The sequence below is a fragment of the Eretmochelys imbricata genome, chromosome 7 (assembly GCF_965152235.1).
Source record: "Eretmochelys imbricata isolate rEreImb1 chromosome 7, rEreImb1.hap1, whole genome shotgun sequence".
NCBI lineage: Eukaryota > Metazoa > Chordata > Testudines > Cheloniidae > Eretmochelys > Eretmochelys imbricata.
Window position 1 is genome coordinate 121,397,463 of NC_135578.1, and position 27,734 is coordinate 121,425,196.

At 44.8% G+C, this 27,734-nt stretch overlaps 1 protein-coding gene across 1 annotated transcript in view; it reads right to left on the minus strand.

Moving 5' to 3' along the window:
- Window positions 1-27,337, minus strand: part of CNNM2 (cyclin and CBS domain divalent metal cation transport mediator 2) — a 171,882-nt gene extending 144,545 nt beyond the window's left edge. The window contains exon 1 of the mRNA XM_077821867.1: window positions 25,762-27,337. Within this exon, the coding sequence (XP_077677993.1) occupies window positions 25,762-27,337 (1,576 nt within the window). The remainder of the gene's footprint in view (window positions 1-25,761) is intronic.
- Between the last annotated feature and the right edge of the window lie 397 nt (window positions 27,338-27,734).

Sequence of the window (27,734 nt, forward strand, 5' to 3'; positions counted from 1 at the left end):
GGACTGGACAGTTTGAGGAACTGTTAATAGAATACAGAGACTTTCACTCTGAGGTCGCAGATTTGAATCCAGCCTAGATTGGCCTTGAAAGACGTGAAATGAAGTCAGCAAGTCTCTTGTCCATTCACAAAGGGGTATACATACACAAAACACTTAAGCCACCACCACACAATTGCTGTTGACCAGTCCCTTTGTTGGCAGACTCAAAGGAAGCTAGAATGAATGGGTCTTGGAGACAGCTTCTGCTGTACAGCAGGAGAAATGATCCCTATAGACCAGGATTCAGCGGGGGAGGGGGAAAGGAGAAGTGAGAAGAGCAGGGGAAGGATGAAGAAGCTTGCACTGCCTCTACCTATGCTGTATCTGTTCAGCAGATGAATTGGGGCCACAAAAAATGGAGGATTATTGGCCCAGCACCTCTCCAGAGTGCTGCATCTCACACAAAAATAAAAACAGGGAAAAGACTTACCCAGTCATTCCTCTCCATGCTCCTGTTCCACCAGTGGACAATATTGAAGGAAACAGACTAGAGAACACATATTTGGATGTTCTCTCGTGCCTCTCACCAGAGGTGTTCAAAACCCAGAAAAGGTACTTAAGAAGCATACTTGGGAGGCAGGGAGGTATTATATCCCCATTAGCATAGTGTTAAAAAAAAATTAAGTACATCAAAAGCAGGAAACCTGCCAGACAATCAGTGGGGCCAGATGCTAAAGGAGTGCTCAAAGAACACAAGACCATTGTAGAGATGCTAAATGAATTCTTTGCATGGGTCTTCACTGCAGATGATTCCAGGGAGATTCCCACACCTGAGCCATTCGGTTTAGGAGACAATCTGAGGAACTGTCCCAGATTGAGGTGTCAATAGAGGAGGTTTTGGAAGACACTGATAAATTAAAACAGTAATAAGTCACCAGGATGAGATGGTATTCACCCAAGAGTTCTGAAGGAACTCACATGAAATTGCAGAACTACTAACTGTGGTGTGTAACCAATCACTTAAGTCAGCCTCTGCACCAGATGACTGAAGAACAGCTACCTCGTATAATGTGGCACCTTAGAGACTAACAAATTTATTTGAGCATAAACTTTCGTGAGCTACAGCTCACTTCATCAGATACAGACTAACATGGCTGCTACTCTGAAATCTAGCATAATGCTGACTTTTTAAAAAGGCTCCAGATGCGATCCTGGCAATTACAGGCTGGTAAGCCTAACTTCAGTACCAAGCAAACTGGTTGAAACTACAGTAGAGAACAGACATATGACACACAGATGAACATGACATGTTGGGAAAAAGTCAACATGGCTTTCATAAAGAGAAATCATGTCTGAACAATCTATTAGATTTCTTTCAGGGGGTCAAACACGTGGACCAGGATGATCCAGTGGATATAGTGTACTTGGACTTCCAGAAAGCCTTTGACAAGGTACCACACCAAAGGCTCATAAGCACACTAAGCCATGGAGTAAGAGGGAAGGTCCTTATGGATCAGTAATTGGTTAAAAGACAGGAAACAAAGGGTAGAAATAAAGGGTCAGTTTTTGCAGTGGAGATAGGTAAATAGTGGGTTCTCCCATGGATCTGTACTGTTCAACCTATTCATAAATGATACAGAAAAGGGGGTAAACAGTGAGGTGGCAAAGATTGTAGATGATACAAAGTTACACAAGAGAGAGTTAAGTCCAAAGCTGACTACAAAGAGATCTAACAAAACTGAGTGAATGGACAACAAAATGGCAGATGAAATTCAATGTTAATAAGTGCTAAATAATGCACACTGGAAAACAATCCCAAATATACATTCACAAAATGATCTGGCCTAAATTAGCTGTTACAACTCAAGAAAGCTCTTGGTGTCATCACGATTAGTTCTCGGACACTGCTCAAGGTACAGCAGCAGTCAAAAAAGCTAACAATGTTAGGAACCATTAGGAAACGGATAGCTAATTAGACAGTAAATATCATAATGCCACCATATAAATCCAAGGTACTTCCACACCTTGACTATTGTGTGCAGTTCTCGTCATTCCATCTCAAAGATATATTACAACTGAAAGTACAGAGAAGGGCAACAGAAGTGATCGGGGTGTGGAACTGCTTCCATAGGAGGAGAGATTAAAAAGACTGGGATTGTTCTGCTTAGAAAAGACACGACTAAGGGATGTGGTGATAGAGGCCTGTAAAATCATAAATGGTGTAGAGAAAGTATTTACTCTTTCACATAAGAGAAGAACCAGGGGTCACCCACTCAAATTAACAGGCAGCAGGTTTAAAACAAACATAAGGAAGTCCTTTCTTCACACAATGCACAGTCAACTTGTAGAATTCGTTGCCAGGGGATGCAGTGAAGGTCAAACGCACAACTGGGATGAAAAAAGAATTAGATAAATTCATGGAGAATGGGTCCATCAATGGCTATTAGCCAAGGTGGTCAGGTCTGCAACCCACACCCCTGGGTGTATCTAAGCCTGCAACTGCCAGTAGCTGGATCTGGATGACTGGGGATGGATAACTCAATAATTGCCCGGTTCTATTCATTCCCTCTGAAGTATTTGGCTCCAGCCACTGTTGTACGACAGGATACTGGACTAGACAGATCATTGGTCTGACCCAGTATGGCCATTCTTATGGGGCAACTGAAGCACAGAAGTGTTAAATGACTTGCTCATGATGATGGCAAAGCAAGTTTCTAGTGGTGCCACGAACAGAACAACCCGGGGTCCCTACCTGGCTAGAGAGCCTAGACTCTGATTGCCATTAGTGCAGGGTAAATAGGTAGCTCCTCTCTGCCTTCCCAAATGGCCACAGATGGATTTCATGTGGCATAGCAAAACTGGAAATATTTAACACCCATATTCAATTAAAAACTGAGTTTTTACAATTTGAAAAATAAAAACCAAGAAGCACAGGATAAAAGGATTATAGTGCCTCTGACACAGTAGGAAAATTATTAAAAATTCATGTGCCAGAGCAGGATTAGACAGCATGTGACACTGGACTCTATGGCAGTAGTTTTAGTAACCATTAGGCTGTTCAGAATAAGCCACCATGTACTAGGCAGTTAGTCATACTTCCCCACCCCTTGCCTGGTTGATAACTTCATGCCCCACCAATGTTCATTCTTCTTTAGAGTACCATCTTGTGCCAGAGATTCATCTGCAGAAAGAAAAGACCTACTGGGCATGAGAAACAAATAGCTATCATCATGATCTGCCAAGGGCCTCGTGGCAGGAGGAGCAAAAATATGATTCATTAGAGTGACTGTCAGCCCACAGCAGGTTAAACACATCAAACACCAAGGAATCTTAGCAGAAGAGTGAGATTAAGCTGTATAAGTGTTGTGCACCTTATGTTTCACTTATACGACGGGACTATCTAGATCAAACACCTCTCAATTATAGCAATTACTTAAAACTTACAGTCTCTTTAGAAAAGGCAAAGGAAAGAGGAGGAAGTAGTATTCCCCATTTCACAGATGAGGAAACTGAGGCAGAGAGAGAGCTATGTCCAAAGTCACACACCAAGTGCAACAGAGCTGGGAACTTGAACTCAACTCTCTCAAATTCCAGTCCACTGGCTTAACCCCAAAACCATCCCCCATCCCTCCTGTCCTGGATTCTTGCGACTTTTGGGGGATGGCATGGTATGGGGATACCACCAAAGCCCTCAGCACAAAGACCTTTCTTCTAGTAAAGAAGAGCAGGAAACTGACCTATCTGGAGCTCATTGGGTTGCTTCAGGCATAAATTGCCATCCCAAAAGTCATCAGGAGGCACTCCCTAAGGACCAACTTGGATGCCTCTGCTACATTCTCAGACTACCCTCAGGGAGCTGAGCAATGCCTGCAGTAATCTTTGTAAATGTTGTCAAACAGTCAAATGCTTTTAGAACTACCATCAGGCCACCATGCATTCTTTGACACATGGCCTCACTAATCACTGTATCAAAAGTGGAACTTGCATGCCAGAATTGGGTTTGATTTATTCAGAGTTTGGGCCCAAATCCCGATTTACAGTCAGCTACTTAGTATCCTCCTGCTCTAGGTCTGTACAGAACTTTTCAGTTTTTACAGTTCCATCATTTGCGCTAATAGCTCTTACCTCTTCCCCTTGTTTTGTGACAAATTCCAGCAAAGAGATGCATATACACACGCTATTTTTTAATACACACAAACACACAAAATTAAGGCCTCTGCCAGAACCAGATTCTTGTCTTATCTGCTCAAAATGGAGAATGCCCCTGAGGAAGCTAGAGGGTCTTTTGGTGAATACTGGCTCTAAGAGCATGTTTTTTCTGTCTCCACCTGCTGGTTTACCCTGCTGTCTGGACTGAAACAAAGAATGTAGTGGAGCTAGTGGTAATATTAAAAGGATAATAGTTACCAGCCCTCTAGCCTCCACCAGGCCCCATCCCAAACTGCTTCCGACAAGCTTTCTTCATCTGATAAACTTATTTATGATCCACTCAAGAAGTTCTTAACTATGAATCTGCAAGTTCTCCTCCTCCAGTTCTTTCAATAGCTTGACTCAAGTCCTAGTGAAAGTATGTTCTTGACTTCCTCATGTCACCTTTTCTCCTTTTGGAGGAATTAAGAAACACCCATTAGCTGAGGATGATCTCGCATATGTAGCCGCATGCCAAGTCCTAGCCTACCTTTAGTCTTTTGCACCAGGTTAAGTAATTTTTTTAGGTTTGTGGTTTCCTGATCTTCCCCAGAGCCAAGCACTGTGCCACATGGTGGCTGGTCCCTTTAAGTGAAGTGGGTTGAGAGGCAGTAGTTGGAGGAGGAAATGCTGCAGAAGGGGAGTTTGCTCCTGAGGGAAGGGTCAGGTTCTTGGAAACCTTTGGAAAGAAGGTAAGCTGGTCTAAGGAAAGCAGATACAAACTGTGAAAAAGACTGCAGTTAGCCTGGGCTGGAACCAGAAGGAACACTAGGACACCACTGTGAACTCTTTGGAAAGGTGGTACACTCAGGGAGAGCTCATAAAGATTTTGAAAGACCGATTACCCTGGGACAGGAGGCTATCACTTTGAAGGGACAGTGAGGGCTGAGCCCAGGAAAAGAAGCTGAGTACCTAAAGAACCTAGTGCAGAGGTCAAGGAGTTAAGTGAGGCCTTGAATGTTCACTTAAAACTGTGGACAGAATTATTCAGAATATTAATGAATAAAGCAACAACAGTGGTTGCTTTATACATTAAGAAGGTGTCTGAAGCGTAACTGGGGAGACCCTCGGATGGGGCACAGTTCATATCTGCAGTGCCATATTTGGGCTACAAGGGTGTTCAGAGACATTCTGGTGACGAGTATCAGAATGGAGATCAAATCCTCTATTTATTAGAATGATTACCTCATGAGCAGTAGTATGGCAAGCTCCCCTCTAAAATGGTCCACCATCTCTAGATGAGGGAGAATTTGTCACTATACTGTAAGACCCTGTAAGTCTAGAACCTAGGCCTGCAGAGATACCAAGCAGCAGACATCTTCAGGCTCCCATTCAGTGGCAGCTGTAACCAGCTTGCGCTCCACAGTCCATGAGCTGACGTGGACAAAGACCACACCTCAAGGGGCCTAACAGGCCCCTGAAGAAGAGTTCAGTATAAGCTTGAAAACTTGTCACTCTCACCAACAGAAATTGGTCCAGTAAAAGGTATTACCTTACCCACCTTGTCTCCAATATCCTGGGACCAACAAAGCTACAGCAACACTGCCTACAACATGATGTTTACAAGGATCCTTTCAGACAAGGTGAACCTGACCATACAAGGATAATGTAAAGGACTAAATGCAAACATCTGTCAAATGCAAGCTTGGGAGGAGGGGGGAATACGGTTAGCTTTTCAATTCTGATCTTCAGTAACAATATTCAGGCAAATACGATTTCAAAGTTAGTCAGGCCCCTTGCATTTCAGTACATTACATGAATGTCTCTCTAGTGCACAGTATCTTTCCTGTTTCCAGATTGGTCTGTAACACATAAAAAGTTCCCCTTCTCTGACCACTTCCCTTCAGACTTCTGGGATGGAACTTGTTCGTTCCAGGGGTTGACAGCGCTGCTACTCTTGGAAGCTGTACTTCCAGATTCTTTTCTTTACTGGAAGACATGAGGTTGATGATTTAGAGGAAGAAATGCGGTAAAGCCTCTTGCAATTGGACCCTGTTCAAACAGCAGCCCAGCAACAAGTTCAAACCCAGCTTTCAGACTGGAGTCAGTAATACAAGTGCCCTGAACACTCAGATAGGCATCTGCTGCTCTCTCCCCATTCTGAAAGGAAAGGCTTGTTTTGAAACAAGCACTGTCCAATTCAAAATGCCTGTTCTGAAAAGCAAAGAACTTTAACTGACCCTATTCCTTACAGATAGGAGATATTTTTTCCAGATAAACCATTCATTCTGTACACAGAACAGGTGTCATTTTGTACAGAGTAAGAAGGAAATGCTAATTCCTAGTGGCAAAGCACTAAGCTCGGTCTGGGGGAAATCACCATCTTTTTCTCCCTCCCATACCTTTAGCGGGAGGTAGAGATTATTTCACATATTTGTCAGGTACACAAAAGGTCACTGAAGCACAATCATTAATATAGTCCATCAAATTGCATTTGAATGCTAGTGACATTCTTCCATGCAGACAGATGCTCTTCACTCAGTGATCTCAAAGCTCTTTGATAAAATGGGGTAACTCGATTAAGAGATGTAGGTACATAGGCATGAAGTGATTGTTCAAGTCAGATAGGTCATGTCAGAACAGTGGGCTCCCTCGGCCTGCATACAAGTCAAAGCTGATACTGGCACATCACATGTAGGATGCATTCAAGTTAAAAGCTCGTGTAAGATGCCAGATGAGCTGCCTTAAAGACTGGAGCCCTCTAGCTATACGTGCTGTACCAGCTTGCCTCAAACACTGACCTTAGAGGGGACTGCCCTCTACGGGTGTGAATTCAGTGTACTATATTTAGCTTTCATTAGCCCTCTGCTGAGACTACTGACAGAGGGACGAACTGCGATGATCTGGTGATTTGATTTCACTCCATCACATGGCAGCTTTCAGTCAATACCAATACAAGTTAGATTCAAATGGATGACCACTTGGTGAGAGGTCACAAATCATCCTGCACCACCTTGGGCCTCCGGGTGCCCAAGAGGAAGGCCCCTAAATAAAAGTTAGGACTGGTTGCGATGAAGGAGCTTCTACCACAAAGAATAGGACCCACAAAAAGTGTCGCATGTAGGTAAAATGCCACAGCATTGCATGGACCTGAGAGTTTCCCTTTCACCTCCAGCACAAGAGAGGGACACGCTATCAGCTACTCTGAAAATTATCATCTCACTTTTCTTGAAAGTAAGCACATGTAAAAGGAAATACTCTACCCAGCTAACAGAACAAGAGACTACATTTTTGTCTTCAGCAGCAGAGAACTATTACAGCACAGCCTATAGTGTGCATACAAAATACAACAGCTGTGCAATTCAACTTATAGATGTTTACCTTCACCATTCAGTAGTTTTGCTTTTTGTTGGTTCACTTGCCCTGACCCACCTTATGAGTTTCCTAAGTTGTACGCTCCTCTGGGCAGGGATCTTGCATTTGTATATGTCCGTTAAGTACCCAGGTCACTGCTACCACTTAACAAATAAGCCTCCTGTTTAGCGTTCTAACGTGACTTCGAGAATGGCAGAGTTTACACATCGAGTGGGCGCAGTTACAATTGTTGGCACAATACGATGCTAGGATCTGAGACAAAAATATTGTACTAATGTGGTCAGATTCTAAAAAGCATGCTACATGATTTTCCATAAGAGAGATTTACTATTTAACAATCACTTCTGTAGACACAATTGCTTCTGAAAAATCCAATTCACATGGTGCAACTAAGGAACTGCTTACACCAGAGGGAAAGCAAAGTTACACTCTTTAGTGAACAAAGTCCATGGATCCAGCCAGGAAGCTATCACCAATGCTTTCAAAGTAAGCAGTAAGAAAGACTCTTCTAGACTATGTGCTAGCAGTAAACATCCTGAGTGCTTTGGATGAATGAGAATACTAAGCAGGAGTAAAAGCAGTCTCCATACAATGACAGAGGACTATCACGCAGCAAGAAATCGTATCCCATATACTGAGTACAGTATCTCAGAGTAAACAATTCCATACAGCATCTGTAGAAGAATCTGTGCACTGGATTTCGCACTCCAGCACTGCCCCAGTCCTTACTGATGGGAACATCCCCACCCGCTACTGCCCCATCCCAAGTTTCATATGCTAGCTAAAGGCCAGCATTTGTTTGGTAAGTTTTTCCATGCCTCCTATATTCAAAGAAGTTTTTATTCTGTGACGGCTTTAATATTAAAGCAATTAGAATGGATGTCAATAGACCCATCAAGGGTATAGAGAGAGAAATCAAGCACTCAAATGAGGGACAGTTAGCCTTAACTCTGCTCCTTCGTGCATATGCCTGAACTTACGGGGACATACAAGAACATTTTGACAGATAAGCTAATATAACAGGAACCAGGATTTACCTAGCCTTGGGCAAAAATAAGTTAATATCCCTTGAAGATCATATCCCACCATAAGCACCAGAGCTATGGGAGAGGGTAAAGTTGTGAATTCATAGAATCATAGGGTTGGAAGGGACCTCAGGAGGTCATCTAGTCCAACCCCCTGCTCAAAGCAGGGCCAACCCCAACTAAATCATCCCAGCCAGGGCTTTGTCAAGCCTGACCTTAAAAACTTCTAAGGAAGGAGATTCCACCACCTCCCTAGGTAACGTATTCCAGTGCTTCACCACCCACCTAGTGAAAAAGTTTTTCCTAATATCCAACCTAAACCTCGCCCACTGCAACTTGAGACCATTACTCCTTGTTCTGTCATCAGCTACCACTGAGAACGGTCTAGATCCATCCTCTTTGGAACCCCCTTTCAGGTAGTTGAAAGCAGCTATCAAAACCCCCCTCATTCTTCTCTTCTGCAGACTAAACAATCCCAATTCCCTCAGCCTCTCCTCATAAGTCACATGTTCCAGTCCCCTAATCATTTTTGTTGCCCTCTGCTGGATGCTTTCCAATTTTTCCACATCCTTCTTGTAGTGTGGGGCCCACTGGACAGTACTCCAGATGAGGCCTCACCATGTCAAATAGATGGGAATGATCACGTCCCTCAATCTGCTGGCAATGCCCCTACTTATACAGCCTAAAATGCCGTTAGCCTTCTTGGCAACAAGGGCACACTGTTGACTCATATCCAGCTTCTGGGCAACTGTAACCTCTAGGTCAGGGGTCCCCAACGCGGTGCCTGCGGGTGAAATAGGGCCCGCTGGGGCAGTTGTGTGTCCCCACAGGACATCGTGCCACTGAAAGGCTGCTGCTGAGCACGGCCGCCGGAGAACCAGCCACTGAAATATGGCAACGCGTCTTGGCGGCATTTCAGCGGCGGGGCGTCTGGAGCCCGCCACTGTCTTCTGGGAATAGGAATATGCTATTCCTGCAGAAAGTTTGGGGACCACTGCCCTAGCTCTTTTTCTGCAGAACTGCTGCCTCACCATTTGGTCCCTAGTCTGTAGCGGTGCATAAGACTCTTCCATCCTAAGTGCAGGACTCTGCACTTGTCCTTGTTGAACCTCATCAGATTTCTTTTGGCACAATCTTCTAATTTGTCTAGATCCCTCTGTATCCTATCCCTACCCTCCAGTATATCTACCACTCCTCCCAGTTTAGTGTCATCTGCAGTCCATCCGATCATCCAGATCATTAATGAAGACACTGAACAAAACTGGCCCCAGGACCAACCTCAGAATTAGGCTTGCTTGTAGGATACTAAATTCTTTAGAAGTCCCCTACTGGTTATAAATGTAACATTGTACCAGCCCTTACTTGCGGTCAACAGGAGTCCTAGCTGACAAGAGCTGCTGCATTCACCTCTTAAGGCAAAGACGTCCCAAACTTGGATAGCAAGGCCTGCACTGGAAGGCTGTCCAACACCCAGAGCCACACCCACTTACCATGCTACCTTACAATTTTATCAAAAACAATTCACACTGACAGAATATTTTTTCTCTGTAGATGGTTAAAGACTGCCAACTCCATGTTCACCAGCAATAAAGCTGGCAATTGATCATCCTGGTCTCTTATATGGGGAGGGGAACAGAGGCTCATTTTCAGCCATGAAGGACTGCACCTGGAACTTCGCAGCGCAAAGGTCAAGCAGAAGAATTCCTGTGACATTCTTGGGAGGGTGGGAGGCAGAAGGAAATAAAAAATGGTGATATTTTGTGGTTCACTTAAATGGGTTCACTGGCAGCACATAGCCTAGTGAAGGGGCAGAGAGTCAGCCTTTTGTTACTGTGATTACTGATGGACAGATAAAATAAAGCTTTGCTCACCACTATAAAGATTGGACGTCTATATCTGCAGCCTGTTCTTTCATATCACCATAAAAATGTTACACCACCATAGAGAATTAGAGAACGATTACATTCGCTCTCTTTCCAGTAGAGAACCATGGGAAGGAAACAAAGCACAGCATTTTAGCAAGACACAATATTCAATGTATTGATACTCCTGAAATCTAAAATGAAGCTAGTTTCATACCAGACAAACTGGTTGAAATTATAGCAAAGACACACAGACAAACGCAATATGTTTGCAAAGAGTCAACAAGGCTTTTGTAAAGGGAAATCATTCCTCACCAATCTATTAGAATTCTCTGAGGGGGATCAACAAGCACTTGGACAAGGGTGATAGAGTCAATATAGCATACTTGGAGGGTAGGAATAAATGATCAGCTTTCACAGTGGAAAGAAGTAAATAGCAGGGTGCGAGGATCTGGACTGGGACCAGTGCTGTTCAACATATTCATAAGTTATCTGGAAAAGGGAGCGAACAGCAAGAAGGCAAAATTTGCAGATGACACTAAATTATTCAAGTCTAAAACAGACTGTGAAGAGTTAATGGGATCTCACTAAACTGGATGACTGGGCAACAAAATGGCAGATGAAATTTAATGTTGATAAATGCAAAATAATGCATACTGGAAAAACATAATCCCAACTATACATACAAAATGATGGGGTCTCAATTAGCTGTTACCACTCAAGGAAGTTCTTGGAGTCACCATGGATAGTTCTCTGAAAACATCTGCTCATGTACATCAGCAGCCAAAAAAACAGAATGTTAGGAACCATTAGGAAAGGGATAGATAAGAACAGTCATCCTGGTTCAAACCAATGGTCAACCTAGCCCAGTATCCTGTCTTCCGACAGTGGCCCAACAATTAAATGCAGCCACCTCTGAAGATGACTGGGCCTCTGTTTTAGCACTAAGTAGTACAGTTTGTGTTAGCAAATAAATTATTGTATCCCATTAAAACTGCAAGGGGAATTGAGGCAACCAGAATTAGATTAGCCAAACTGACATTGGGCCAAGATAGTGGGATCAACATCACCAGCAAATTAGCAGCACCACCAAATATTTACTGTCCACAAGCGGACACGTCCCGTGGTTTAAATCTCATCAGCACTTTCTGAAACAGACAGCAGTTCTTTGGGTAGCCTCCCAGCCAAGTACAGTCTGCTTTCTTATGAGGTCACAGCTCACATTGGTGTGATATACAAACAAGATCATCCACAAAGTATTTTCCATCAAAAGTCTTTTCAGATCTGGTTGGCTCTTACCAGCCTTTCAAAGAAATCTTAATTTCAAGAAAATTTATGTTACCACAAACAAATACAATGAACAGCCTTGCTATTATTTTTTTACTGGCCCTTTTACAGAGAAGCAGAAACACTAATATGGGTGAAAGCCCAACATTAGGACTTTTAAATACACTAGTCTTAATTCAAGAATAGCCAAGACAAGCACTTCAAGACAGTAAGTATTTTAACTTCTGATCTGCCAGAAAACCTGATTTTGAGAGAAAGTGTATATATTACATACTCACATTATGTAATTTAAGATATACTAGTATTCACCTGGAAGACAGTCATCCTGTGAACACCCTGATCAGTGAGGAAATGGGCCATGCACTTCCTATGAAGTTGTTTTGTTCAATGTGAATTGGCTATGAAAGTTCTGGCTGGTTCCCGGGTACTTAAAAGCAAGACAACTGCTCTAACTCCTCCCAGGCTAATAAAGGGCCCTCTCAGGTTCCTCTAGAGTGGAAACCCAAGAGACAGATGGTCACAAACAATGGAGAAAGCACCTTCAGAACTTCTGCAACAGACTTGCATAAGCAAAAGAAGGAGACAACTTGGAAAGGAAAAAAAAAAAAAAAAAAAACCCAAACACCTGAAGCCTCTCTAGATCAGATGACACCAAGGAAGTAAAGGTAACATGGTGGCCAGCTATGTGTAAGTGGGGGAAAAGGGGTGTCTAGTGCAGAGACTGAAGGACACTATGTTCTGTTCCAAGTATGTCAAGTACATTATTGCTGTGTGAGCTTGGGTCAAAGGATATCACTGTGAACTACACCTTCAAATGCCAAAACTGGCAATTTCATCTGGAATGCCAAGCTGAGAACCGCTTCTTTGCATTGCCAAGAGCCTCTGCCTTAAGAATTTGGCACACTATTTTGTGGAGGATGAGAGACTGAAGCCTCTGGCAGGCTTGCTCTCCCAGAGGTGTACAGGCTTTGCAGTTATATTTCGTTTCAGGAAACTCTGAGTTAGAAGGAGTCTTTAGTCATTTCTCTGCCTGCACTCATGCTTAAATCCTGAGGACCCTGCAGATAAAGTCTGATCTTCATTAATAAACAAAAAGAAAAGGAGTACTTGTGGCACGTTAGAGACTAACCAATTTATTTGAGCATAAGCTGTAGCTCACGAAAGCTTATGCTCAAATAAACTGGTTAGTCTCTAAGGTGCCACAAGTACTCCTTTTCTTTTTGCGAATACAGACTAACACGGCTGCTACTCTGAAACCTGTCATTAATAAACAAAGCACACATACGCTTCTGGACATCCTGTGCTTCCTGATCTACCCTTTCCCTATTCCACCAGTAACAGACCTGGTCCATTACTTATTTTAGTATAGTTCCCTTCCTTGTTCCACCTCTTTAGGCCCCCTGCCATGGTCTTTGTTCAGCACAGAGGACCCCCCTGTCCTGCTCTTCAGCACACTGGGTTTCACATTAATAAGCTCCAGTTCATCTCAATCCTAGCAGAGCTGAGGGAGAAACTGGGTTCCACTAGCAGACAGATTACTAAAGGGTTAATATTTATGCATACAATACCCAACCAACAAAACAAAAAAACCACTAACAAATGCACCTGAATTGATCAAGTGACCTCGGCAGAAGCTAGGTTGGACTGGCCAGCTGATTTGGGGCTGTTAGCCATGTGCTGGTTGCTGCAGCTCATTAGGATTTAGTATTTACTCTACTGTTTGTAACTGGCAGGCTGCAGTTTTGGACCTTGTCAAATCCCTGCGAGTTCCAGGTCACATTCACCAGACATGGCATGGTTCAGAGCACTGCACTGCTCCAATGTCAAGGGCCACTTTTATGAGCTCGATTAGTGGAACTGGGAAGGACTTGAAGTTAAAAGTGTAGTCAGTCAACACACAGCTTTGGAAATCCACATCTCAGAGCTCTCATCTTTCATTAGCTCACATATTAATGGAACAAACAGGGTTAGGACCAGACGTATGCGCATTCTGCAACACACTTTATAGATCCTTTAGTCTAAGCCAGCAGTTTTCAAACTTTTTGCATTGAGCCTCCCTTTGAGTTACAATTTATGGTTGCGGCCCCCAACCCAGACAGGCTGGGTGGCCCTCTGAGGTGAGTTGGGGGTGGAGGTGGCGCTCCCTCCTCAAGCCCTGTCACATGGAGTTGGCCCAAGCCACCTGGCAACACTGTCCCGAGCCACCTGGTGTCACCATTCCCCCACCCCAAATGTTCCTGCGCACCCCCTGGGGGGGAAGAAGACGTGTGCCCCACAGTTTGAAAACCTCTGGTCTAAGCCCATATATGCAACCTAAGTTAATTTAAATGCCAACTGATGCCTTAACATTAACGTACAATGCAAACTGTTTAGATGAGGTGGGATTTCAAATTCTCAAGATTTTAATTCCTTTACCTTCAGCACTGGAGCAAGAAACTTAGCAGAATGTTTGCTTCCCAAATGGAGAAAGAGCAAAATCAGTACCAGCTATTCAAAGACATATAGACTACGTTGCAATCTTCTAAATAGGCTAAAGATGTTTAGAGCTGGCAATATAATTTGCAATGTACCAAGCTAAACCAGCTAGTCATCTCCACATACTCCTCCACCATGTTGCATATTTTGAAGTATTCAACAAAGATTTAAATGCAAGCCAGAGCCTGCTCAGCAAGATGTGAAAGAGTTAAACTCTCTCATTTCCTTATTTAGGACGGTGGCCCATATTGCCAAGTGGAAGGATTGCTGATGAATTCCACTGTAACCAGGTAAATGCTAATGGTTCTGAGAGCATTTCAGTGGAAGAACTCTGATATACCAGGCTGACGGAGCGGCCATTATTTGTCCCACGCCCCTGCTTTAGTACACAGTACTAAAGAGGTTGATAAGTTTCTCAAGCTCTTATTTCTTCTCTCACATTCTTCCCCAGGGATCTTGTGGTAAAGATAGTATGTGATTATATAGTGAAAGATTATCACAATTCATATGCACAACAGAGTCAAATTAAGGATGCACAGTAACCCTTAATTCTGGCATTTTGTAACTCATAAGTGCTTGACTTTCCACTCAATATTTCTTTTAACATAGGTTGTGTGTGTGTAATTTTCTAGTTTTTGAAAAATGCAAACTGAAAGAAACAAATTCTATCACGTGGCAACATTTTGACACCAGATGGTTCAGCAGCAGAGTTGGAACCATCAGCTCAAGTGCTAGAGTCCTTCTGGGGACTTAATGGAGTACTGACTGAGGATGACAGCTTACTTCCGCTATGTGGACCAGCACAAGAGGGGGATGGGACACTACCAGTAAGTTTCACAGCTTCATGCTGACAACAGAGGAATGGCAAGACTCAGGAATCTTGGGTACCATTCCAGGCTCCGGAGAGGAATTTGCTCTTGTACTCAGACACTTCAGCCTATTTCCCTCCCCCCATCTTGACCCATTCCGTCCGATCCCCTCCAACCTGTCCCCGGACCAGTCCTGTCTCTTTCCTCACTCCCCCTATCCACACTCTCCCACAGTTCTTTGTCACAAGTCTCATCTTCCCACTTCATGGATCCTCATCCAACCTGTATCTCGCCCACCACAGCCTCCAGCTGCCTTCTACTGCCCACACCTCCTGCTTCCATATGCTCCCACTCCAATTTCAATATCACCCCCCCACTCCCACCAATGGCTCCTTTTCCTAGACTCTTTGCCCAAGCTTGCCAGTTCTCCCCAGACACCCTGATTCCTTGTCAGAGCTATCTTCCTTCCCCCCATCCTACCTCCTTGCCCATCCAAACCTAGACTCCCTACCCTGGCTCCCAGTCTCCTTGCCCATCTAGTCCCAATCCCAGCCTCCACACTCACCCAACTCTTAGTCCGTTTTCCCTCCTTCTCTACGAGCCTCCAGTCCCCACCCTCACAGGCTCCTTGTCCCAGCCTACTACCCAGGTCCAACTCTTGTCCTCTACACATTCAGGTAGCTTACTCCTCCACACTGCCTGAATCCAGCATAGGGATCGTTAAAAGCACAGGAGAGACAGGCTCCCTGCTCAATTCAGGTGTTCAGCTTCAGCTCTGGTCAATGCAGCTCAGACCTGCAACTGCAGGAAAGTCCTGCCCAGCCCACTGAGGACAGAATAGTTAGGGAATTTAGCTGCAAAGCTCTAGCAAGCCTCTCCTTAGCATGTGAGAGCTGCAAATTTTCAAAGACTGCCTTATAACATTCCAAGAGGACAGTGCAATGGATTCAAATTAAGCGACTATGGGTTTGGATTACAGAATACTCTTGCATCCTACGAAGTGGGTATTCACACACGAAAGCTTATGTTCCAATACGTCTGTTAGTCTATAAGGTGCCGCAGGACTCTCTGGCGCTTTTACAGATCCAGACTAACATGGCTACCCCTTTGATACAGAATACTCTTAGACACTGAAGTAACTACATTAAATTTGACTGTGCTTCAGTTGTAGCCACTCGAGTCCATGGACACTATCCCCTGCCATGTTACAAGGGTATAACTTTTTCGTAATCCATATCAGTCTGCTGGAGCCTGGAAATTAAGATCAGCCTCTTCATAGCACTCCTGTGTGTCACATCTTTATTACATATTCGGTTCTATTGCACTAAGGCCTGTGAGACCTCAATAGGCAATGGACACTTATTTTATCTTTACTAGAAGAGGAAAAAAAAAAAGATTAAACAAAAAATGAGTGGAGAGTTTCATTCAAATCACAGAAATAAAAGGACAAGATGTAAAGTATCCTATTTAATATTTACATAACCCAGACCATCATATTGCCTTAGAGACTTCTGTCCCACCCATCAACATGGATATTCAGAGACTTTGGGCAACAAAGCTTCAAATATCAACAGTACATATGAGATATATTCATGGGAAAGAAACCACTCACAGCCTCAGGTTGCAGTGTGGCCTACAGGCAGTCAACTAAGTCAGGCTGGAGAGGGACAGTAGTCTACTCTGCAAGTCTCCCTCCCCTTCCATTCTCAATTGGATGTTCCACCCCTCTGTGTCAGCTACTGTGGCTATTTTTCCACCAGCACATAAGAGATTCAAGTAAGTAACCTCCATGAATATTAAACAGATATTCTATGCAGAAGCACCAATAGAAAAAAAAACAAAAAAAAGACTGTCAAACTACACAGTGGAGTCATCTTGCAGTTGTGATTCATATTCTTTGTTACTGCATAAGGAGACCAAATATTGCCATGCCCCAATTCATGGCCCTCACCATTTCAAGGCAAAGCAAATATCTCTGGAAGCAACACCTCTTTTTTCGCCCTTTAAGCGTGGCCACCAATAACCTAACCACGGTGGTGCTGCGAGGACTTGCCACTGACAGCAGTTATTTGGATGCTCCTCATCTCCATGATGCAGGTCAGTTCCAAGACAAAGAAAGTGACTGACAAAAATGGCATGATCTTCCACCAACAAGGAAGGGACATAGCCTGTCAGTAAATTCAGAGTGTCCTACTCTGAATTTCCACCCGAGGCGTTAGTCACGTTTCCCTCATTTGTTTCAAAACAGGCTCTTGTAGAGATGTTCATCTCTCAAACTTTTGCTGCTAACAAATCATCATTCCTTGGTGAGGAAGTGAACAGCTATTCATTACATTAGACAGGACACACTCAAGACGGAAGACAGAAAGACATGCAGAGTTTGAAAGGAGTGACTGACAGTGACTCCTTAGGGTCTTGGGTGAGGGGAGAGCACCTGTTACTTATTATCTAATCAATTAGTTCTTTCAGCCATGAGAGCTGACTTGTTTTAACACCTGTGCTTAGAACTGATGGCTAGGGAAGGAGGAGCCAGATAGTAACCTGGTTAATTCCCCAGCTGAAGCGCAGACTCACTACCATCTGCTTCCTTGGAGGCTGTAAGGGTTTCCAGACTTCATAAACAAGTGCAGGAACAAACAGGTGACTGCTTGTTCCATCTGAGTGCAGACCCAACAAGCTACTGATCATTTGTAAATTCAGAGAATCCTGTGAATGTCACTGATTCAAATTGCAACTGTTCAAGGAAAGTTTTAAAAAGCTGCTGATTTGCTTAAACCTCTCTCTAGTAGTCTCCTAACCTGGACCTGATGCCCCCTATCACTTCTGAGCAGAGCCTACATCTGTGATTCTGACACGGGGAGGCACAAAAGGGAGGGCTAACTCAAAACAGCATGCTCCCCTCTTTCATAGATACTAAGGTTAGAAGGGACCATTATGATCATCTAGTCCAACCTCCTGCACAACGCAGGCCACAGAATCTCACCCACCCACTCCTGCGAAAAACCTTGTTAGTATATCATCTATCCACTTGTTAGTATATCAGAAAAAGCCCTGTTGTCAGGGTCATGAAGAAATTATTCCCTAGGGCCTGCAGAAGCCTCACACCAAGGTGGGGGTTCCACACCTGTCTGGAAGACAGGAGAACTGGTGAGTGCTCCCCAACATGTTGTTCTACTCCTCACGCTACCATGCCAGAGCAAGGTCTGCCTGCAGCAACCTATATCTTCCCTCTATACAGTGTGGGAATGAGCACATGGCCCCAGGAAGTCGTGCAAGTCCAGCAGCAGCTGAAGCCTCTGGCAGCACAGTAACTGCAAGAGCTATGCTGTCAGAGAGACATACTGGGTCAAACCAATAGCCCATCTAGTCCACCATCCTGTCTTCCGACAGTGGCCAATGCCAAATGTTTCAGAAGGAATAAACAAAACAGGCAGTCAGTCAGAGACAAGGGACACCCACAGCATGGGGTTGCATCCCTGACCATCTTAGCTAATCACCATTGATGAAACTATCCCTCCATGAAATTTAATTCTTTTTTGAACCCAGTTATACTTTTGGCCTTCACAACATCCCCTGGCAATGAGTTCCACCGCATGACTGGGAATTGCGTGTAGAAGTATTTCCTTTTTGTTTCTTTTAAACCCGCTGCCTATTAGTTTCATTGGGTGACCCCTAGTTCTTGTGTTATATAAAGGAGTAAATAACATTCTCCATCCATTCATGATTTTATAGACCTCTACCATAACCCCCCTTAGTTGTCTCTTTTCCAAGATTAAAAGTCCCAGTTTTCTTAATCTCTCCTCATATGAAAGTGGTTTCACACCCTTAATTGTTTTTGTTGCCCTTCTCTGTACCTTTTCTAATTCTAATATACATCTTTTTTGAGATGGGGTGATTAGTACTGCACTCAGTATGCAAGGTGTAGGCATAACACAGATTTATATAGTGGCACTATGATATTTTCCATCTTACTATCCCTTTCCTAACTGTTCCTAAGATTGTTAGCTTTTTTGACTGCTGCTGCCTATTGAGTAAAGGTTTTCAGAGAACTATCCACAATGACTCCAAGATCTCTTTCTTGAGTGGCAACAACTAATTCAGACCCCCAACATTTTGTATGTCAAGACTCAAGAGGAAGTTTGGTGCCACGTGGCATTTGCCCCTCATATAGATCCCAGTCTGGGGCTAGAGGCAAGAGGAGAGAAATCTGCAGTCTCAGAATGCTAAAAGCCTCCTATTTCATGACAGCAAATTCCCATCCCACTGCCCTCCACCAATGTCCCATTCCCCCCAAATAAAACATTTCACAAACTCCAAACTGAGCCTCTGTATTTCCACTTCTTTATGCACGTTATTTCTCTATAAGGCCCACGGAACCCTTTTATTAACACTGCAACAGGCAACTTTAATGTACATTGTTTTCCAAGAAACAGTTTTACAAGCCTCTTATAATCTCCATGGGGGATTTATTCGGATTCTTTTCTTATTTAGGCCTATGACCACAACATTAAATCAAGAAACTAACTGCACAGAAGAAACAGATCCTTGTGGGTTAACTGGTAGAAAAATGGACATTTCACATCCATTAGTCAAAGCCTGCCCATGTGAGAAATTATAAATTACAGTTTGGCTTGACTGGAGCTCATTTTCTGAATCCCATTTCTCAGCCACTTAAAAAAATTAGGAAAATAACTGCACAAAGTTTTGAGCTATAGCTATATCAAAGAGGTACCTAGCTTGAGCGTAAACAGAGTGAATGTCTGACTTGATCTACTGTTGCATGAACTGAAAACAAGGAAAATACATAGTTTTGCATCCTTATGGCTCTAATCATCCACTACTCTACCCTTCCAATAGAGAAGACAGCTAAAGTAGAGTCCTGATGTACTTACGATTAAGAACACACCCCTATTATATAGATCCTGTGCACTGGGTAGTGCCTAGACTAGGAACATGGGCATCAAACATATACACTACTGAGAGACAAGATGTCGAGTATGTGAAACCAAGCAAAGCTCCTAGATCACTGTTAAATCTGACACGAGTTCCCGGGAGGGGAAATTCTCAGATTCCAGGTTAATTAGCACTGATTTTAATGAGGAATCAAAACACTTTCTAGAACTGTTTTGTAAATATGAAAACAAACATAACAGCTGCATTGCTTCAGAACTGTAACACACGGTTATCTTGCATTACCACTACATTGATGGAACGGGTTATTCATTCCCCACTCTGATCATCAGATTAATACAGTAGCAAACAGATAAAACAAGATCAAAACACAAGATTCAAAGTCCCCAGATCTCCTACTGCAACAGATATTGAGAAACTGCTGCATACCAAAGCTGTAAAGGGCACCATGAAAGCTGCTGTACAATGGTTCATGTTAAGCGTGCCAGTTTTAAACTATTAGTATTACAACACAATTTTTGGAGCTTTGGCATGCAGGGCGCTAGAAATAGAACGCTTTGGATTTAGGATCACACATGCTAAGATCAGCCAGCAAAAAGAAACAGCAAGAACAAATGCCAGATAGCATTTGGCTAGGGCCTAGGGAAACAGTGTCACTAAAAACACTTGTCAACTGTGAAAGGGATGCAAGTGGAGAGATGTCCACTAGGTTCTTTCCAAGACATAAGATTTTCTTCTTTCACTCCCCACCATGGATTCTAGGCCACTGATTCAACTCCTTGTATGCTACATTCCCTTGCTCCTCCTTACAGCGACAGAGCTGATACCAATACAGAGTGGAGTTATTCCAGTCTATGGGACCTACCCTCCCATTAATGGGGAACATAGTTCAGCAATAGTAACAAGTGTCACATATATATGCATGCCCTTCTTCCTGTGCACTGACAAAAAGTTAGGTCCCCTATGTCTACCAGAGAGGCCTCAATTTATATTGTATTCTTTCAAAACAAACACAGAGAGAGAATGATGCGCTAAAACAGTGTGTGCAAGTCACATACAGAAGGATCTGACAGCAGTTATTCAATGACTTGTGGACAAGAGCAAACTGTTCCATTTTCAGAAGCTTTTTTTGAAACCATCCTCTCAAAGAGAAGCTCGTCTTCTGCTTACTATTTTGTAAGTGACGTTTATTCATACTCTAAGACGTTAAATGAGAGTGGGTGGTGGTGCAGTTCCATTTGTTTCATATTTTTAACTACACTCAAAACATTATAGATTTATAATTTGCTCAGCACCACACCATACAGGAGCACAGCCCCAAGGTCAGATCATGTATAAAACCATCAATTCCTCTTCCAAAATAATCTGGGGTATATACCCCACAAGGCCCCAGTGCAGGTGAGTTTTTCCAGCTTTTTCTTGTAAGTTTCCATTTTATGTTGTTCAGTTTAGAAACAGAAAAGAAAAAAAAATCCCTCTTAAAAATGAGCTTCAATCCCTGTCTGACAGACTAACGTGTTTTCAGAGAAAACAGGTCATTTCTTTACCAATTTAAGTACTCACCCTATGACAGAACTGTAACATTTACTTGCCCATGACAAGAAATTGTACACAGCATATGGGGAGGGGAAGGAAAGGGATGATTAAGATATCTTAAGCTTTCTACGGTGCTGGAAATGAATGAAGTGCAGCATAGTAAAATATTCTCCTTAAAACTAGCTAAATTCCCATGAAAATATGCAAGTGTCCCCTAGAGAAGTGTTCCTCAAAAGGTTTGGGAAATTCTTGCAGAAGTCAGAACCTATCAGGCAAGTTATCAGGTGTTTACGCTAGTTTCAAAGGGCACAAAAGAAGCACTTCTTCTCCAGCATATCTATGCTTGAACAGGAGTCTGGGTTAGGACAGACCTATTATTTTAAGGAAACATTTCTTGGGGGGCGGGGGGGGAATGATTTCAGTTTTAAATGGAAAAGGCACTAACACCATGGCTTGTCTACACAACAAAACTGACAGGCATACCTATTCTGTAATAGTTTAGCTATTCCAAAGTAACTTCCCCATGTTGGCACTATTCCAGAAAAGTCACTTATTGCAGAAGATATGAATAGCCATACTGGGTCAGGTCAATAGTCCATCTAGCCCAGTATCTATCTTCCAACAGTGACCAATGTCAGGTGCTTCAGAGGGAATGAATAGAACCAGCAATCATGGAGTAATCCATCACCTGTCATCCACTCCTAGCTTCTGGGAATCAGAGGCTGAGGATACCCAGAGCATGGGGTTGCATCCCTGACACATCAATGGCTAATAAAGGAAAAAGAACAAGAAGATAGTTTCAGAGTAGCAGCCGTGTTACTTTGTATTCGCAAAAAGAAAAGGAGTACTTGTGGCACTTTAGAGACTAACCAATCTATTTGAGCATAAATTGGTTAGTCTCTAAGGTGCCACAAAGTACTCCTTTTCTTTTTAAGAAGAGAGTTGTTAAACGGTAAAGCTAATAGCCTTTGATGTATCTGTCCTCCATGAACTTATCTAATTCTTTTTTGAACCCTGTTATACTACAACATCACTTGGAAACAAGTTCCACAGGCTGTGTGTTGTGTGAAGTACTTCCTTCTGTTTTAAACCTGCTGCCTATTAATCTCGTTGAGTGATCACTGGTTCTTGTGTTATGTGAAGGAGTAAATAATACTTCCTTATTCACTTTCTCTATACCATTCATGATTTTATAGACCTCTATCATATTCCCCCCCCCCGCATCTCTTTTCCAAGGTCAAAAGTTTGTCTCTTTTAATCTCTTCTCATATGGAAGCTGTTCTATACCCTTAATCATTTTGTTGCCCTTCTCAGAGTAGTGTGTTCACATGGGGGAGTTATTCTGGAATACCTGTGACATTCTGTATGGAATCTGGGGGACACTTTCTGTTATCATTCTTGCAAAATTGCAAGGAATCTGACCAGATATGCCCTGTAAGGTATCTTGAAAATTTTTTTGTTTTGCAAAGTATGATCATCTTGTTTATATCTTTGTGTCACCTTTGTATTAGGAGTTACAGATATGTAATGTATATCTGTATTTCCAAACTTGTGCTGTGTTTCTGGGTGACACCCCAAGACAGATTGACATCAGCACTAGGCCTGCTTCATGGCATATCAAGGGACATCAGCTGTACAATGAACCCATTGAAAGCAGCCAAGGACTATACCTTATGACTCAGCAAAGCATGCAGGGGCATGCCTATGGACAGAACTCTAAGGCCTTTCAATGCCGTGAGTTTGCCTGTGAAACAAAGGAAGTACCAGATACATGACAAAAGGACTGTAAATGGCAGCTGCTTCATCTGCATTTTGTCTTCAGTCCTGCTTCTTACCTCTGGAGGAACTTTGCTACAAACAATCTCTGAACAAAGAACTGAAAGACCCATCCAAGCTGTGGATGTGTTCCAGAGGGACTTTCAAGCCAGCAAACTCACCAATACCGCTAAGAACCTGATATATGGACTTTGAAGTCTTTTTAGGTATGTGATTGCTTTACCATTTAACAACTATCTTCTTGCTTTTTTTCTTTATAGTAAACCTATAGTTTTAGACACTAAAAGATTGGCTGGCAGCGTGGTATTTTGGGTAAGATCCAAACCTATATTGACCTGGTAAGGTGGCTGACTCTTTGGGGTCAAAAGAACATTTTGTAAATGTGAGCAGAGTTTTTTAAATAACTTCTCATCATATTGGACCTATGTGCTGATTGTGAGTCAGAGAACTGGAATGCAATACAGGGGGCTGTGAGATTTCTTTTTTGCTTCTTGATAACCAATGTGGGGGATCAGAAGCACAGTTTGTGACTGGTTGGGGGAGTTAACTTCAGTGTTACTCCCAAGACTGGTGGGTATCTGCTCTCCCTTTTGCAGCCTGCCCTGACCTTGGCAATTCCAGTGACAGTTGCTCTAAGCACACTGGGTCAGAACCTGTGCTGGTTAATTTCCCCATGTATACAAAAGTCCTCAGTGACTACAATGGAAAGATCTCCAGAGTACATCTTCTAAGATACACAAAGGAAGCAAAAGATAACCTCTTTTATCATAATCCTCATGAATCACAACAGGGAATATTTGGTCACCCACACTGAAAGGGCTGAAATTCTCAAATCTGCTTCTCTCAACAACCAAACAAGGAACCACATGCTAGCAGCAAACTGGTGGGATTTCAATTCCTTCAGCGAGAGAAACAGCGCTTTCAAAGTCATTTTGACTCCTTGATACGCACACCACTACTCAACCAAATTTAAGACCATGTGACCCTGACCTTGAGTTAAGCAATTAAAGAGGACTGAATGGCCTTATAGAAAAGAATACTATTGCTAAGAAATGTGAAATTAATATTAACTAGTCAAGAGTTAAGTTTTGAAGCTAGACAGCACATAATTCAATTTCCCAAAGCTCTTTTACACTAGAGAATCTACAAGTCAAAGAGTCAGGAGACAGGCGAGTCGCTCTTCCCCCTTGATCAGCTACAAAACCGCGGGTAGGAAATGGACTGTAAAGCTTCAAATTACTAGCTCAAGTAGGCAAGGTGAACAAACCAGACACTTACTAATGTTTACCAACTAAGATAGCTCATTTGTTTTTAATGAAAAGGAAATCCAAAATTTGCAGCTTATGGAGTCTGCCTTTAAACCCCAGTAACCGGGTTAAATTAGAAATCAAAACATAGGGATCATTTAAAGCTTAGCACACAAATCAGATGCTGAACAGAAATTTAAATGGCAGAGCTTATTGCCTAGAAAAATCCCAGGTGCAATTTACAAAGTTCATCTAAAGTGCAGGAGTTACCATGAGAAAAGGTTAACTCTAATATTCCCCTATTTACCTGGGCATAATGCTCCAAAGAGCTCCTCCTTCAGTGAGGTTATCTCCCAGTGACTGAACTTTTCAGTAGTACTTTGATCACAGCTCCCAGGGTATGACAGACTTCAGGAGATCCACATTGCTCTGCGTTTCCTAGCAAGGGTCTCCACAAACATGCAATTAATTTGGAACTTCATTTTTCCTTTGGAAAAATTTCCCTCCACAATGTAAGCAGCCGCTCTATTACTTTACAGAGGAACAGAGTTGAAATTTGCTGTACCATTGTTTATGACAAAAGAAATCCAAAACAGAAGGACAGATGTGTCTGCCAGGAACTCACCCCACAACTAAGGCAAGACTGGAAATTCCTGGGGTAAACATTACAAAACTGCAGTGTAGCTTTGATCCAACATTTAGACAACCAACACACGGGCTATGTCACACACCAGGACGTGTAGATCAGTAAGGATTGTGCATACCCGCGGCTACCAGGCAAAAGACCTGAGGGAAAGGGAGTGGGGGGGGTGTAACCCTGGCGTGTGGCATTAACAAGCAAGTATAATATAATTGTAAGACACGTGCAAAAAGCCCTGAAGCTATTTATGAGCTACAGACCCTAAACGTCAATCAGATCAGCTGGGCGAACTAACACAAACAAGCATGCCACAGAAATAGCCCAGCTGAATCTATGAATGAAGTTTAAAAGCCTTGTTTATCTCAGCACGTGTGCAACACCCAGAAGCTTTTAGGGATCTACAACAGCAACCCAATTTCCTTACTCTCAGACTAACTGAAAGAGAGTGTGGACCACAAACAATTGGGGGGGTTGCAGATCTATATCAGCAGAGCTCCTATATGTGCACATATAAATGGGGAGGGGGGGCAGAAAGAGGTTTACCAGGAGCCCCACATCTATGCAGACCCACACATCAGCCTTTGGGGAAGGGGGATAGACAAATGCCCATCTGCAGCATACTCCTCTACTCTCAACCCAGCTTGCTAGGGAGGGTAGCCACAGATGCCCTCAGGGCCCCTCCCCCCCCATTCTCCATGGCCACGGCCCCACCTTTCTTGAACTCCTCCAGCATGGCATCAAGCTTGGTGTCGTTGAAAACAAAGTGCAGCGGGTGGTTGTAGAAGCGAGTGATGGTCTTGAGCGGGGTGCAGTCATCTGGGTCCACAAAGGCCAGGTCCTTGACGAAGAGCAGGTCCACAATGTTGGAGCGGTCGCCCTCAAAGACAGGGATGCGGGTGTAGCCACTCTCCATGATCTCAGACATAGTGTTGAAGTCCAGAACAGCCTCGGCGGCGATCATGAAGCAGTCTCGGAGTGGGGTCATCACATCCTCCACCGTCTTGGTGCGCAGCTCCAGCGCCCCTTGGATGATGTTGAGCTCCTCCTTGACCAGATCGTTGTAAGGGTCGGTGACCCGCAGCATCTCAAGCAGCTTCTCACGGTTGTAGACCGTGCCGATCTCCTGGCCCAGCACACAGTCCAGCAGCTTGCTGACAGGGTAGGAGGCCGGAAAGGTCATCATCATGAAGAACTTGGTGAGGAAGATGGTGTTGGCACCCACAGCCAAGCCATGACGGGAGCAGATGGCCTGTGGCACGATCTCGCCGAAGATGACGATGCCGATGGTGGAGACCACCACGGCCACCAGCCCGGAGCCAGCGATGTCATCCAGTAGGATGGTGAGGGTGGTGTTGACCAGCACGTTGCCCAGCAGCAGGGAGCACAGCAGGTAGTTGCCCTGGCGGCGCACGGGCTCGATGCGCTTGGCGTAGTTCTTCTCCTTGTCGGTGCCACAGTTCTGCACGATGCGCAGCTCCATGGGGTCCAGGGCCATGAGGCCCAGGTTGAGGCCGCTGAACATGCCCGAGAGGCAGAGGAGCAGGGAGATGAAGATCACCTGCAGCCAGAAGGGCAGCAGGAACTTCTTCTCCTCGCCCACGATCATCTTCGTGTCCTCGCCGTCGTGGTAGATCCAGGTGGTCTCGGTCCAGGGCGGGGGGCCGGCGGGGCCGTCGGCCCCGACCAGCCCGCCCCCGGGGGGGCCGGCGGCCCCCAGCGCGGCCGGGCCCGACACCGAGGTGCACAGGTAGTAGGACTTGCTCTTCTCGGTCTTGCGCAGGGGCTTGATCTCGATCTCGATGATGCCCGAGGTGCGGCGGTTGAGCACGATGTGCGGCAGGATGATGATGTCCGAGGTGCGGATGCCGCAGCGCTGCGGGGAGCTGCTCTCCGGCGGCCCGTCCTCCTGCTCGGCCGGCGGCCGCCCGCCCCGCCGCCGCTCGTGCTCGGTGAAGGCGATGCGGGACCAGGTCTCGTTGTTGATGTTCTGCCCGTAGACCCGCAGCTTGACCCGCGTCCGCTCGCTCACCCGCAGCGCGCCCCCCTCCATGAAGGAGACGTCGTCCGTGTCCTCCAGCCGCAGCCCGATGATCACCGTCTCCTCCGCGTCGCCCGGCGCCCCGCCGCCCCCGGCCGAGGAGGAGGAGGAGGAGGAGGGGACGCCGGCGGCGGCGGCCGGGGGCTGCTCGCCCAAGCAGCCGCTGAGGAGCAGCAGCAGCAGGACCCGCGCCCCCCGCCCGCCCCCCGCCATGTTCCGAGCGGGCAGCGCGGCCGAGCCCAGCGCCATCTTTAGTCAGGGATCAGAACCGCCGGGGCCAAACATAGCGGGACGGCAGCATCCCGCGGCGACGGCGGCGGCAGAGGCTGCCTGCGAGAGCTGACAGGCGCCGACTGCCGGACCCTGAGGGGAGTCGCTTCAACCCCTATCCCAGGGCCGGAGCCGGCAGCGCGCGCGGCCAATCAGGACAGGCACGGGACCAGCGGGCGGGGCCCCGAAGCCGCCCCCCAGCCAATGCCGAGGCGACAGGGGCAGGGCCCTGCCGAAGCCTGCCCCACCCCCTCCTCGCTGAGTTTCCAACCGGCGAGCGCGTGACTCCTGTGTGTATGCGAAAGGGAGAGGGGCGTGGCTACCGGAACTCTGCGAGCCAATGGAAGAGACTCTCTGCCTCAGGGGGCGGGGACTG